The sequence below is a fragment of the Castor canadensis genome, chromosome 17, assembly GCF_047511655.1.
Source record: "Castor canadensis chromosome 17, mCasCan1.hap1v2, whole genome shotgun sequence".
Taxonomy (NCBI): domain Eukaryota; kingdom Metazoa; phylum Chordata; class Mammalia; order Rodentia; family Castoridae; genus Castor; species Castor canadensis.
In genome coordinates, this window is record NC_133402.1 from 2,655,534 (window position 1) to 2,670,417 (window position 14,884).

Here is a 14,884-nt window from a genome sequence, read left to right on the forward strand (position 1 = left end):
AACAAAAAAAGAGTAGTAGGAACTTCATTGTCAGGGAAGGGGATATTTAAGTTGAGACTTGAAGCATGAGATGAGCCGTTTTGCAAGGTTTTGAAGGAAGAACCTTTCAAGCAAAGGGGACAAAAGAAATAAAGACCCTGACAGGAGGACGAGGTTGGAGCTAAAATGACATCCGAGCTTGGGAAGAGAGGAATCAGGAAGTTATCTACACACAGGCAAGAGTAAGCAGGAGACTTGTTAGGGGCTTATGTTCTGTGGGGGGTGGAGGTCATGAAGACAGTCCAAGCTTCCTCATGCTCACTCAAGTGTGGTCCCTCAGGCTTCCTGCCTGGGTTGTAAAGAAAGACCCAGAGCACGCTGGTCTTTCTGTCCTCAACTAAGGAAGCTCCGGGCTAGCCGGCTAGCGGTGAAGAAAAACGCAAACCCACAAGGAGGGTAACCACAGAGTCACGGATTCCAGTGATTCTCTCACTAATGCCTTTCTCAAAGGCCTAATGAAGGCAGTGTCTTCCGGTAAACATAGTTGGGACTGGGGAGGGTGTGCAGGACACGCAATAAAACCAGTCAGCATTTCTGTCTCCCTAAAGCTCTTGCCTCTCAGCTTCACTAACTGCAGGCACCCTTGAATCCAAATTTCAGCTCACCAAAGGAGTAAGCTGTTAAAGCCAGCTAGCTGAACACACTAGCGTATTGTTATTTATTTATTTGTATACTTATTTTTGCAGTATGGGGGTTTGAACTCAGGGCCTACACCCTGAACCACTCCTCCAGCCCTTTTTTTGTGATGGGTTTTTTCAAGATGGAGTCCTGTGAACTGTTTGCCCAGGCTGGCTTCGAACCTTGATCCTCCTGATCTCTGCCTCTTGAGTAGCTAGGATTACAGGTGTGAGCCACCAGCGCCTGGCCACACTAGCATTTAAGTTTGAAATCTCTAGTAAGTGACTTTCAGCGAGATCAGCACTGTGGGTACAAGAAAGAACTACTTCTGAGGCTGGGGATGTTGCTTAGTGGTAGAGCACCAACCTATCATTCAGTTCCCCAGTACTGCAAAGCAAGCAAACAATCAAAAAACATTCTGAGCTGTTATGGAAGTTATCTGCTTCTCAGATGGTGACTTGAACTGAGTTAAGAGGCTTGAATGTGTAATGTTCTGGCTATAAATGTTTGAGTGCATTAAAAACGATGTATCCCATGCTACATTGACTTAACGCTCATTACTACCATAACAGTCAAGTGCAATAGCTACTTGTTCTCTCATAGCAAAGGCTTTCAGTTGTTCTGTTTTCTGGCTTTCTTTTTTTTTGGTGGGACTTCGTTTGAATTCAGGGCTTCATGCTTGCAAAGTATGTGCTCTACTGCTTGAGCCATTTTGTTCTGGCTATTTTTGGAGACAAGGTCTCTCAAACTATTTGCTTGATCTGGCCTGCAAGTGAACCATGATCCTTCTGATCTCAGCCTCCCAAGTAGCTAGGATTACAGAAGTGAGCCACAGGAATCCAAGGGATATCCAGATAGCTGGTTGCACATTATATCTGGGTTTGTCGATGAGGGCATTTCTTGAAAAGATGAATCTGTGGAGTAAAGCAGACGGCCCTCTCCAGTGTGGGGGCGTCATCTGATCATCCGATCAGTTTAGGGCTTGAAAAGAGCACAAAGGCCGAGGAAGGTTGAACTCTGTCCCTGCCTCGGTGCTTGAGTTGGGACATTGGTCTCTTCTGCCCTTGGTGCTCCTGCTTCTCAGTCTTCAGACTTGGTCTGGAATCCACACCACTGTCTCTCTAGCTCTCTGGGCTTAAACTGGTTTTCTTGAGTCTTTGGCTAGCAGATAGCAGATGTTAGAGCTCTCAGTTTCCACAATCATGTGACCTAATGATAACAAAGATACATAGGTAGTAGATAGATTTACCCTATTAGTTCTGTTCTCTGGGGAACCATGACTAAAACACATCCCATTTCCCATAGGCAAGGGCTCAGTCTGCACTCAACCTTGAAGGTGTAACCAAACCAGTCCCCAGAACATCCTTTGTGTGTCTAGATCTCCTGAGAACCCCTTCTCACACTAATTCTGATGTTTTGTTGTTGTTGTTGTTGTTTTGGTGGCACTGGGGTTTCAACTCAGGGCCTCATGCTTGGTAGGCAGGCACTCTTACCATTGAGCCACTCCACCAACAATCTCATACTAATTCTGTATCAGGAAGGGTCCAACCAGGAGAGGAAGCACACAGTAATTTAAACAGGGAAAGTATGATGTATAGACTTATTACCTGTAGAGGGACTGCATTCACAAAGGGTTGGGTAGGAGAAGTTTAAGTCATACAGTCACAGCAGATGGCAGCAGTGGCTACACCTTAGGACTGAGTTGGAACACTCACAGGACTTTTCTGCCCCTAGGTTGAGGTGCAGACTCTGGAGTGTGTGTGTCTGTGCTTTGCTGAGTGGTGGGGAGGTGGCCGTTGTAACGCACAGGCAGAGCTTCACCCTCAAGGGTGAAAAAAACTGGTCACAGAGAAATGCCTCATTAGATACCGGTTGTCTCTGCTACAAAGTTAACCTGAGGTGGGCTGTGGGGAAAGCTGCTAGCTGTTCCTGGCTGCCATGCCCTTCAGGGGCCAGGCACTGGAATAGTCGAGCCCATGGTGGGAACCTGCTGCTATGGGGATGCTGAAGCCAAAAGGGAAGAGCCCATCTTCCTCGGATAACTCTCCTGCGCCCTCTACTGACAGCTTAACACCATGACAGTTGGCAAACCAATCAGTCAATGAATCAACACCCTCCCCCACCCAAAGAACCAGATTCATTTTCACAGAACGGTCAGTGAAGACTAAACTTGGACCTGGGATGTATCAATAAGGAACAGGTCCATGTTATGATTCATCTATAGTGGACTGCCAAAGGCCCCACAAATCATCCCTTTGCCAATGACTGACAGCAAGCAACATTGGCCCAGCAGAGCAGCCAATCCCAAACTGGAACACATTACATCATTTGGCAAATGGGTTGCTCAAGTGCTCATACAAGGAGGTCTTCGTGGGGAATAACTGAGGTCTCCTGCCAATGGCCATGTGAGTGATCCATTCGTGACTGGCCTCCCCACTGACATGGTGACTGCAGCAACATAAGAGTTTCTGAGCCATGATGCCTGAGTAGTAGCTCCCAAATTTCTGACTCAAAAACTGTGTGAGATAATTTTTTATTGTTGTTTTAAACCGATAAGTTTTGAAGTAATTTGTTACATGGCAATAGACAACTAATACATTGGTCATTTATATTCTCTTGGATTTTGTGACATTTAAATCATAAGCACAAGTTCTTTGTTAAAAAGTATGTCATCTAGGTGGGCATGAAGGTGCCCACCTGTAATACCAACACTCAGAAAACTGTGACAGGGGGACAAGCTTGGGCTATGTTAGCAAGACAAGTCTCAAAAAGAAAAAAAATTTTGTGGTGTTGGAGTTTGAACTCAATGCCTACACCTTGAGCCACTCCACCAGCCCTTTTTTGTGATGGGTTTTTTTCAAGATAGGGTCTCGTGAACTTTTTGCCTGGAATGGTTTTGCATCCCAATCCTCCTGATCTCGGTCTCCTGAATAGCTAGGATTACAGGCGTGAGTCACCAGCACCTGGCTTCAAAAAAAATTTTTTTTTCATGTGAGGCTGGAAATGTGGCTCAAGTGGTAGGGTGCTTGCCTAACAAGCATAAGGTCGAGTTCAAATCCCAGCATCACTTTAAAAAAGCTTTAGTAAAGTTTAATGTTAGAAGTTTATATCGATACTTACCTGGCAGGGGAGATACCATGATCATGAAGGTAGTTTTCCCAGGGCCAGGCTTATCCGTTGCACTCCAGATGTGCTGACCCCTGTGATTTCCCCAAATGTGAAAAACTCAACTGCATAATTTGTGGTAGTGGGGGACTGCATTCGCACTCTCCTCCAAAAAAAAATAAAAGAAAAGAAGTTTGTATTGAGAATCTAAGTTTAAGAAAATTTCATCCTGTATCTGCCATGTAGCCTTCTCTTAGATTCTGTAATGAATGGAAAACATCCTTTAGATGAAAACTGAAGGACAAGTTAAACCAGTAAAATATATTTTTTGGTCAATTACAAGACTAACACAAAAATACTCATGATCTTATAATTCTTAAAGATCTCTGCTACAAAGAAAGTCACCAAAAGCAAAAAGTGAACATTTTTGTAAAGAGACAATGTCTCTGGTAGGTGTTACAGGAACGGTACACAAAGTATGACTGACCAGCGAGAATAAGACTCAAACCAGGTGGTTGGAGGAAAGGAAGGTTTATCATGATAGCCAGCCAGCTCCTGGATATCTCCAAAATGGCGCAGGCCCCGAGCTCAGGGTGGTTGAGGTTTTTATACTGAGAAAGGCAGCAGCAAGCAAGCGGGGAGTGCAGAAGCAGACTTGGCGGTTAGCTGTTCAAGGTTACAGTATATCATGTCAGCACAGCTGTGGACAAAGGCCATCCGTAGTTTCTAACGAGATAGCTGGATGCAGGAGCCCCAGCTAAGGGGAAGGGCTTTATTCAGGGCTGCCCCGTTTTTCTTTTAGGCATACCCTTATTCACAGATCTCGCACCTAGAAACCAGAGGAAACCCACCTCTGCACATTGCACTTCAGACACACAGACAGCTGACTGGAATCTTTCCTAGTACCAGTTCTGGATTATAGGCAGAGAGAAGCTAGGGATCCAGTCTGACTCAAACAGCTGCCCTCTTCCTGCATGACAGCCTATTTGCTGAGGGCAGGGGCAGAGCCATGAACTGCAACCATGACTTCCAGAGACCTGGGGACAAGACAGGCATCACAGCTTGGATTCATACCTGCAACCCAGGAACATCGCCTTCACAGTCCTGGAAGCTCCAATATAGAATGTGATACCCCCACTCCCGCCCAGGACCGCTGTGGGAAAAATGCTGGCTCCAACACTGCCCACAGTCTGCTATTTTGGGGTTAGCACCATGGTCCTGGGGAACTCTTGGTCACCTTCCCACAGCATCTGGTGCACAGAGCCATGCTACCACTCAGTGAGGGAGGGAGGATGGATGGATGGATGGATGGATGGATCTTCAAAGGAATGCTAGTTCACGTGGATGTTAAGTCAGCCAGTAGAGGGCGGTGAGAGAACGCTGGAAGGGCAGAGGTGGAAAAGGCCGTGCAGTTCTCGAGGAGGCCGGCAGAGGGCAGGAGAGTGAGCCCCAGAGCTTTCACTTTCCGAGCCCGCAGCCCAGTTCCTCCTGTGCGTGTCCGCAAGCTTGCTTCAAAGGCCACCTGTCCCTCCTCTCAGAAGGCCGAATCTGTGTCTTGAATTGAAATGGGAGGGGCTCCTTTGAGTTACTTTGTTTTTATTTCCTGGATCCTAAGGGCAGAAGTTGCTGCCTGCAATTGCTACTTCTGTAACATTTAGAAATTTGTCTTACTGTTTTTACAACTTGTAATTTAAGAATTATTTTTTTTGGCGGGGAGGGGGACTGGGGATTGAACTCGCACTTGTTGGATAAAGCGCAGGGCCACCTGACCCTCGCCCCAAGTCCTTTTGCTTTTAGCTTGTAAGACTGGTGCTTTCGCCCAGGTGTCCACAGACCTGGATCCTTCTAACTCCACCTCCCTAGTAGCTGGAGTTACAGACATGGGCCACCACACCCAGTTGCAAATTAATACTTATTTATACCAACTATGCTCTATTTAAATTGCTGATATGATTTTTTTATCACCTGTCTGGAATGAAAAATACAATGAGGAAAATATATGACCTTGGAAAGTTGTTTTGTTTTGTTTTTTTCCTCTCAATACTGGGGATTGAAGCTAGTATTGATAGAGCACTTGAGGTACTCAGCTTTTTTTTTTGTCGGTACTGAGAATGGAATATAGGGCCTCACACTTGCTAGGAAAGTTCCCAGCCCTTTTTGGTTTGGTTATTTTTTGAGATAGGGTCTTGCTTTATGCCTAAGTGGACCTGGACTACAATCCTCCTACCTGCACCTCTGGAGTAGCTGGGATCACAGGCTTGAACTGTCATGCCTGGCTTGTTGGTTGAGATAGGGTCTCACTCACTTTTTGCCTGGGCTGGCCTCCAACCTTGATCCTCCTCTGCCTCCTGAGTAGCTGAGATTACACACTGAGCCATCATACCCAACTGTATAATAGAATTAAGACATAAAATATAAGACAAATTGAAATCTCTAGTAAAATAGATTATAATACTAGATCAGAATGGGATATAATAGTCTATAAAAGAATAGAAAGAAGAGTCAAGGAAGGATGGAGGGCTGACAGTGTGGCTCAAGTGGTAGCTACCACTTGAGGATGAAATGTGGGGCTGGAGCTGGAGCTCTGGTGATGGAGTGCTTGACTAGTGTTCATGAAGCCATGGGTTCAATCCGCAGCACCACCAAAAAGCCAAAACAAGAATAGAATGTCAGCTGTGGGACTGCCTAATCTGGCATCTAACTGGAGGACAAATTAATTTTATGCTTCTTTAATTTCATCAGAGTTAATTCTACATGAATATTTCTTTTTAAAAACTGAAAGTGAGGGGTTCTGAAAGTACAGATGAACATAACGGTGGGGTACAAAACCCTTTCTTAGCCTGAAGAAACAACACCAAAAAGAATGAGAGATTAACTAGTATTTAAAACTTCTACATTGAAATAAAATTGAACATTTAAATATATCACATACATCAAAAGATAAACTACAATATGATATACATTAAAGGATAAGTCAATTTATTTGACAAACACTTGAGGGCTTTAAGTATGAGGCTGTGCTAACATATCCTTAATGTATAAAATCTATATATTAAGCATATCCCAGTAGAGGATTGGGACTGTAGCTCAGTGGTTTTGTGTTTGCCTAGGCATTGGTTTGATCCCCAGCACCAGAAAAAAGAATAATAGAAGAAAAAAAAAAAAAAAAAAGGAAATAACTATAGACAACAAAAGGGAAAACAGAAATAGCCAATAACAATTTTTAAAGCATATTCAGCTTCCCTAGATATTAGATAAATGACATCTATATTTACAATCACAGAATCTCCCCCATTCGGCTGTTGCCTGGAGTGAGAGAAGTATGTAAAGCACTTAGCTCAGTGCCTCGAATTTAAACACTGCAAATGACAACTGTCATGAGTTCAAAGATTCGTATCCATTATTGAGGAGCGTGTTTCCAATTGAATGGGATTGACTTCCACAACAGCTGGACATTATGTCCAAATTTTTGAGAACAGAGTAAGGTAAATGTTTGCTTCTTAAATGGAAGTGCAAAGTGTTACATTCTTTCTGCAGTTTGGAAACATGTATCCAATGTCGATTCATCAAAACCCAAAGTTGGTTCACCAATTCAAAGTCTAGTTTTCCCTAGGAACTGTTCAAACAATGACAAAGGTATGTGCAGAGGAACAGCTACAGATGCAGAAAAATGGAAACAATGGAAATATCCAAGAGTAGAGGACTTTAAATGAGATGGAACGCCCATGCCATGGAATAACATGCGGCTTGCAAAACTGACGAATTTTATTCATACATGCTGACATGTAAGGTATCCATGGTATACTATTTTGTCAACAGAACATTGTTTATCGTGATCTCCAAATTATATTAGAAATATACTCATAGATGTAAAACTGTAAGAATAGACTAAAATATCAATAGTGACTATTTCTGGACTGTTGTATGAGGATTTTTTTTTTGGCATTATGGGATTTGCACTCAGGGCCTTTTGGCTTGCTAGGCAGGCACTGTACCACCTGAGCCACTCTGCCGGCCCTTTTTTGTGTTGTGTATTTGGGGGAGAGGGGAGAGGAGTACTGGAAGTGGTGCGTGGCAGGACGCACGGCAATTTCCCTCTCCGTTTAGAACAGTCCTAAGAATAGAGATGGCTCTAAGGCAGAAAACAACTTAAAGATGGGGGGAGGGGGAGGAGAAAGAAAGAAAGCTCTTTCCATTTTCCATTTCAGAAAAAGATTTGGAGCCTGAGAGAAGACAGCGAGTCTGAGTGTAAGGAAAAGAGAACCCCAAGATTCCTGGAAATGACCTGGCTGCTCTGGACCCTTCTGAGCCCCAAGATTCCCGCTCTCCCCAGCTCTGCGCGGACAGAGCTGCTGGCGGGAAGCGCGAGATTCCGCCCAGGTCATCGCCTTCCCTAGGAATCGCCGAGGTTCTGCGCCCCTCACCGGGCTGCATTTTCCAGGAAGCTCCACGACTCGCAGGGGCAGCGGAAGACTTAAAGTGGGACCCAGAGCTGGAAACCAGTGTCCCTGCCTGAGCGCCTCCTCTCGGTCCTCCACCCCACTCACTGTAGAGGAAAAACCCGGGCAGAAGAGCCCGCCCCAGCGCATCCCTTTCGACGGAGCGGGCGCCCCACCTGTGGCTGGGTCAGGTGCGGGCTCCGCTGGTCCGACCAGCCCTGGCTTCCTGTTTTCGCCACCCAGGAACCCAAGGCGCAAAGAGATGTGAAAGGAAAGCAGAGATCAGGGACAAAGCAAATCAAGACCCAGACTCAGGTCCTTCGTCCCAGGTGAATGCTTATGGGCGCGCATGGCTTCGCTGCCTTCTGATTGGCCAGCCGTAGGAATTCTCCCCGTTCATTGGCTACCTGTAGGCAGTGGGCGAAAGACCGTCTGTGGCGCATGCGCCATGTAGTTTTCCCGGCGAGCCCCGCGCGAACTTCCGGCGTCGGGAGCTGGCGGCGGAACTAGGTGCACCTGAGCTGCGGTGGGCGGTGTGTCCTGGGGGCGGGGCGGGCCGGGCCGCGGGGTTCCGAGGTCGAACGCGGAGCTCCGGGTGGCCGGGGCCTGCGCTCCGTGGCGGAGGCCGAAAGGGGGCATGCCCCGCTGGGAAGTGCAGGTTGCCCTTGCGCTCCTGTGCGCGCTCAGTCCCCGGGCAGACACCCTTACGCGCCCGCTGCCCCTCACCTCGGCGCGGGCGAGGCTGCTGGGAACCGCGTGGGGCTCCTGCAAGTCAGCATCCCCGCCTGCCACGTCCTGCCAAGCGACCCTGGTGAGTCCTGGCCCTCTCTCCGAGGAGACTTCCTCGGTCACTAAAGGATGAGAAAGGCGCGCATCCCTTTCAGGAGTCTTGTGAAGAGCAGAAGAGTAAATAAAGTGCTTAGGGTGTAGTAGAGAAGAATTGGAAACAACCCGAATGCATCACTCGGGTATTAGGAAACTGGAGCTCCTCCGTACAGCGGAATCTCATAGTGCCACTAATGCAAAAATGGAAAAAAAAGCAAAATGCAAAATATTTTGTGCAATTCTTTATGTAAAACACACCAAGCACCTTTTATCATTTGTATGGATAACATTTTCAGGAAAAGGCCTGGGACGACATATGTCAGACTGTCAATGAACTCAAACTCTTATGCATTTCTATATTGTTTAAAATTCCCCATTTCTTATTATGATGTTTGTGTTAATTGTACTTCTGAAACAACAACAAAGCAAAGAAAAATTCAAAACACTTATCAGAACTATATAAAGTACAAATATGTGCCATTCATAAATGGTTGTGGACAATTGGCTTTGGATGGTGTCTTTGAGGCAGATGTGTTTTGGAATTCAGAAGTTTTCAAATATAAGAAAGATATGGTATATCGAGTAATACCTCCAGAGGATTTGGAGCAACACTCAATAATCAAACCAATCATTGAAGCATTAGCATACATACAGAAAACATAACTGTAGCTCAATAAATCTTTACAAACTGGACGAATATGTTAGTATTTTTGCATCAAACCTTTGAACATTTAGATTACTTTAAATGGGGATGTAAAGACGCACATGTCATGCTGGGCACCCATGGCTCGTACCTGTAATCCTAGCTAGTTGGGAGGCTGAGATCAGGAGGCTCTTGTTTCAAGGCCCTCCTGGGCAAATAGTTCGTGAGCCTTATCTCCGAAATAACCAGACCAAAATGAACCAGGGGTGTGGCTCTAGTGGTACAGTATCTGCTTTATAAGCTCAAAGCCCTGAGTTCAAACCCCAGGCTCACAAACAAAAGCTCATGTCAGTAGGTCTGGTAGTGTTGCCAAATTAGTGAGATTAAGTTTTACAGTCAAATGAGTCATGAAAACCCAGGTTTCGGATATCAGACTTGGGGATCAGGTTGTACAGACAGTCACGTAGGTTATGGTGTTATAATAAAGCCTAAACAGGCTTCATGGCAGGAACTGGAGTCCCAGGTGTCCCTTCAGGCTAATGCTTTTTCATGTATTCCAACCCTTCCCAAATCCTACTGTTTTGCTCTTTCCCAGGAGTGCATGTTCTGATGCCAGCCCAGCTGCCACAGGGGCTCCCACTAGGAGACTGAACGGGTCAGCTGTGGGGCCCAGGCTGAGGCCAACCAACCCTTAGCCTTAGGCCAGGGAAATGACCTCCTTCCAGGAGCCCCAGGACCAGGCTCCTGGTCAGGGAGAAGGCCTTCTGATTGTGAAAGTAGAAGACTCCTCCTGGGAGCAGGAGTCTGCCAAGCAGGAGGAGAGCAGGGACTCAGAGGCCTGCCGTCAGCGCTTTCGTCACTTCTGCTATGAGGATGTAGGTGGGCCACACGAGGCTTTCAGCCAGCTCTGGGAGCTGTGCTGTCGCTGGCTGCGACCTGAGCTGCACACCAAGGAGCAGATCCTGGAGCTGCTGGTGCTGGAGCAGTTCCTGACGGTGCTGCCAGGGGAGATACAGGCCCAGGTGCAGGGGCAGCACCCAGGAAGTGGTGAGGAAGCTGTCGCCTTGGTGGAGGACCTGCAGAAGCAGCCAGTGAAAACCTGGCCACAGGTGAGGGGCCCTTCCCACATTCAAGGAGCACCTGGATGGTACCTGGGTTAAAGACAAATGGCCCTGTACATGGAGATGAGTGTCCAGGTGGCTCATAGTGCAGGACGGACACCAAGCTGAGGGAGTATGCACAAAAGCACAATACTTGTTGCCTTGCTGGGCACTGGTGGCTCACGCCTGTAATCCTAGCTACTCAGGAGGGAGAGATCAGGAGGAATGACGTTCTAAGCCAGCAGAGCAAATAGTTTGAGAGACCCTATCTCAAAAATAAGCAACACAAAAAGGGCTGGTAGAGTGCCTTGAGTGGTAGAGGTCCTGGGTTCAAACTCCAGTGCTGACAAAAAAAAAAATAAAGAAGTCCTAAGTACTTGTGTGGCTTTTTTTGGTTTTTGTTTTGTTTTTTTTTTGGTGGCATCATTGGGTAAAGTGGTTCCACAAAGGAGGTTTCAGTCTCATATAAGTTCTGTAAACATTTATTTATACTCTGCTGTAGGTCAGGCCCTGGGGATACAGTGGTGTGCATGAGACTGGTGGAGGGGTATGAGAAGGTAGAGCATCTAGGGAGGTGCTAGTGAGCAACTGGGGTGTGATATTCTGCCCTTGGCAGGAGGAGACACCCCCCCACACACTTCCTTCCTAAGTGGTTGTGATTCTGGTCTTTGAGGACTGGTTCTTGTCTTCTGATTGATCAGGAATTGTCCTTGAGCATACAGCACTACCTAGGGTCACATTCTCCTTTGGACTTTCCTGAGTTCTATATTGATCTCCATACCCCAGCCTCCTAAGGGATGTGTCCTGTGTTTCCTTCTCAGGGACTAAGCTCTCTTCCCCCATCTGGTCTTGGTGCTGATAGCATGTTGTGGTTTGTGCACAGGATGTGCCCACAGAGGAGGTGGGGCCTGAAGCTGCAGTCCAGGGATCCCAGGTCAAGAGTCCTCCTCTGACGGTGCGGGTATGGAGCCAGCCACCTGTACCCCAGGAGCAGCACAGCCGTGGTGAGTGAGCCTCTTCCTTGCAGGCAGCAGAGTGGCTAGACAGGGGCATGGCCCCTTCCCCACCAATTCCTGTTAAAGGCAGGGTGTTTCTGTTCTTTGAAGTCCAATCATGTGTGCAAGTGTGTGTATATGTGTGTGCGTGCCATTGTGTGCACATGCATGTATAGGGGAGGCTAGACGTCTCAGTCCCTGGACTCTCTGAGGCGCCTTTCTTTTCCTTCAGCCCAGCTTCCTGCTCATCTTAAAGAGGGAAGTAGCAGAGAGAGGATGGATACCCGCTTTGCCTCTGGGGTCCAGGTGAGTTTGCGGTCTCTCTGTCCTTTATGAGGGATTTGGTGCTGTTGAATATATAATAGGCCTTTTTCATCCAATCCATCCTATCCCCCCCCGCCTGGGAGGCCTAAGCAAGGCAGCCTGAGTCAGGTCTTCTGTCCTCATCCCAGGGATCTGTGGCATTTGGTGACATTCCTTTCTATTTCTCCCGGGAAGAATGGGGCTCCCTGGACCCGGCTCAGAGGGATCTCTTCTGGGACATAAAGCGGGAGAACTCCCGGAATGCCACCCTGGGTAAGTGAATCCAGGCTGCAATCTTCCCTCTCATCCTTTTCTTAGCTGGATCCAAAGTGGTCTTTTCCAAGGTTTCTTTGAGAACTTTGTGTGATTCCTTCCTTGTGCTGATGTTCAGTTTTCTGTGCCTCTGTATGTATTATGTGACAAGTGTCCAAGAGGTGCCAGCCCTGTGCTGAGTGCTTGTAAGGGCCTTTTGTCATTTGATTTTCATAAGCTGGTTCACAGGAATATTGTTCCTCATCCACATGGCCGAGGGACTTAATGAAGAGAAGTCAATGACCACTGAAGGCACCGAGGTGGGACTCAGTCAGGGTTGGAGGCCACGGTGGCCTGCCAGCTGCAGAGATGTTGATAAGGAGAGCCCTAGCTTTGGCTGCCCCCCACACCTGCACCCCACCATTTGAAGCCACCCATGTGGTGTGGGGGGTGTCTCTCCAAGCAGGCCTTTTTCTCAGTAGCATTTGGGATAGCTTATTTATCCACCCCACTGTGGGCCGGACTTCCTCCCTGTCCAGTGCTGCTATGTGTTCTTGAGTTTGGAGAGTTGGAGCCTGCGGAGTGAAGTGGCCCCAGCAGCGACACCATCTTGGTGCCTCAGTGTTTGCCAGTGAGGTTTGAATAATTTACAAAATTAAACTGACTGTTCAGGGGCCTCTGGGAGTGAACCACTGAATCCCCTTGTGGAGAGTAGAGCAAGATTGGCCAGGGAACTGGCCGAGACCCTACCTCACAGGCATCTCTGGACTCCCTGAGGCTTACTCAGAATTGTTTCTCTGCAGGCTTTTTAATCATCATACCATTTTATAGATGAGGAAACTGAGGCTCCACCTGTCTGAGCCAGGTAGTCCTAACCTCAAAGCCAGGGAACTTTCCCCAACGCTCCATTTCTTCCTGGCCTCAGCTCCAGCCCCAAAACCAAGTGGGACTGAAACGACCTCCCTCGCCCTTGCAGGTTTAGGGCTCAAAAGCCAGAGCGGAAGGACCGGGCTAGAGGAGGCGGTGACAACATTGGTTGGCCAGGCGGGCAGCGAAGTGACTGTGTCCTGGAACCATGAAGAGGCAGAAGTCTGGGAGAGCGAGAACCAGCCCGGGGCGGCCCTGAGAGGGCTGGTGGGCGCACGGCGGGGGCGGCCACCCACGCGCAAGCGTCAGTTCCAGGACCTGGCTGCGGAGAAGCCGCACAGCTGCGGACAGTGCGGGAAGCGCTTCCGCTGGGGCTCGGACCTGGCACGGCACCAGCGCACCCACACTGGCGAGAAGCCACACAAGTGCTCCGAATGTGACAAGAGCTTCCGCAGCTCGTCGGACCTGGTGCGCCACCAGGGTGTGCACACTGGCGAGAAGCCCTTCTCCTGCTCCGAGTGCGGCAAGAGCTTCAGCCGCAGCGCCTACCTGGCGGACCACCAGCGCATCCACACCGGCGAGAAGCCCTTCGGCTGCAGTGACTGTGGCAAGAGCTTCTCGCTGCGCTCCTACCTGCTGGACCACCGGCGTGTGCACACCGGCGAGCGGCCGTTTGGCTGTGGTGAGTGCGACAAGAGCTTCAAGCAGCGCGCGCACCTCATCGCCCACCAGAGCCTCCACGCTAAGATGGCCCAGCCTGTGGGCTGACCTGCCAGTGGGGACCCAATGTCACCCAGCGAGGCGGGTGCTCATCCTCTTTCGAGCTCCTGGGGGATTCTCCACCCATCTTGCACCACTGCCTGGCCTACCTGCTGGAGGTACCCCAGGGCACCCCACTCAGAACTGGCCTGCCTGTACCCAGGATCTGTCCTGCCCTCGGGGGAGTGGAAATTCCCCCGCCCCCCACACACCTTACCTCCTCCTTTCTTGCTGCGAGTTTCTCTGCCACCCTAGTTTCTGGAAGCATCAGCACTTTCCTGGGTGGGACTGCAGGTGGTGTGAAGACTCAGGCAGGGCCTAGAGTTTCTTCCCAGCACCCCTCAGTCTTGCCCCACTGGAGGCTCTTTGTTCCTTGCCTTTTCGGGTGAGTTGGTGGCCAGGCCCTCTGCCCTGACAACCTGTGCCTTTCAGTGAGGGAGGAGGACTGGCCTCGGAGCCCCTGCAGAGGGCTGCTGGGCTTTGGGAGGGACAGTGGGGCCACAGCTATGAGAGTCTGGGTCCTTGGTGTGGCCAAAGGGGCTTTCTGCCTTTCCTTGCCCCGCACTTCCAGGCCATGACCGTTCTGTCCTGCCCTTGCCATGGGGAGCTGTTTGCCTTTGCTCGACAGATTGCTGTGCCATTAGCCTCCAAGAGCCACCTACCTTCCAGTGTGCAGTTGGAGGTGGCAGTAATGGCAGGAGGGCAGCCCTAGAGAGCAGCTTCTCCAGAGGTGTGGCCTTTGTTGTACTTGACACTAGCACTCCATAGCATTCTGTTGCTGACTGCGAATACTGAATTCCAGGTTTCTGTCTGCATCGAAGACTTTCATCACCAGGACCTTCAAAAGGGCTCAGCCCAGCAGGCCTCAGAAGGGTTTGAATAAACTTGGAAACTTCCCCCCAGGCTGTCCATTCTTTAGGTGGCTGCTGTGTGGGTGGG

General features: G+C 48.8%; 1 protein-coding gene, 1 long non-coding RNA gene and 2 other non-coding genes across 5 annotated transcripts in view; 2 read left to right on the top strand and 2 right to left on the bottom strand.

Annotated features, from left to right (window-relative positions):
* Znf213 (zinc finger protein 213) overlaps positions 1–14,842 on the top strand; it is a 34,520-nt gene extending 19,678 nt beyond the window's left edge. Inside the window, exons 1-6 of one of the 2 annotated variants that reach the window (XM_020171875.2) lie at positions 8,554–9,012; positions 10,265–10,778; positions 11,653–11,773; positions 11,997–12,070; positions 12,217–12,340; positions 13,296–14,842. In XM_020171875.2, the coding sequence (XP_020027464.2) occupies positions 10,380–10,778; positions 11,653–11,773; positions 11,997–12,070; positions 12,217–12,340; positions 13,296–13,954 (1,377 nt within the window). In that variant the 5' untranslated portion in view covers positions 8,554–9,012; positions 10,265–10,379 and the 3' untranslated portion in view covers positions 13,955–14,842. Of the gene's footprint in view, positions 1–8,553; positions 9,013–10,264; positions 10,779–11,652; positions 11,774–11,996; positions 12,071–12,216; positions 12,341–13,295 lie in introns of those variants that run through there. The other variant, XM_074059416.1, reaches the window with a different exon arrangement.
* On the bottom strand, positions 2,095–2,167 carry Trnag-acc (transfer RNA glycine (anticodon ACC)). Its single transcript has one exon. It is a non-coding gene; the product is annotated as a tRNA-Gly (tRNA).
* Positions 3,770–3,933, top strand: LOC141418745 (U1 spliceosomal RNA). The gene has a single exon (XR_012443389.1). It is a non-coding gene; the product is annotated as a U1 spliceosomal RNA (small nuclear RNA).
* On the bottom strand, positions 3,961–8,565 carry LOC141418541 (uncharacterized). The gene is made up of 3 exons (XR_012443169.1): positions 8,378–8,565; positions 6,068–6,149; positions 3,961–5,316 (listed from the first exon to the last, which is right to left on the bottom strand). It is a non-coding gene; the product is annotated as an uncharacterized lncRNA (long non-coding RNA).
* Positions 14,843–14,884: the final 42 nt, after the last annotated feature.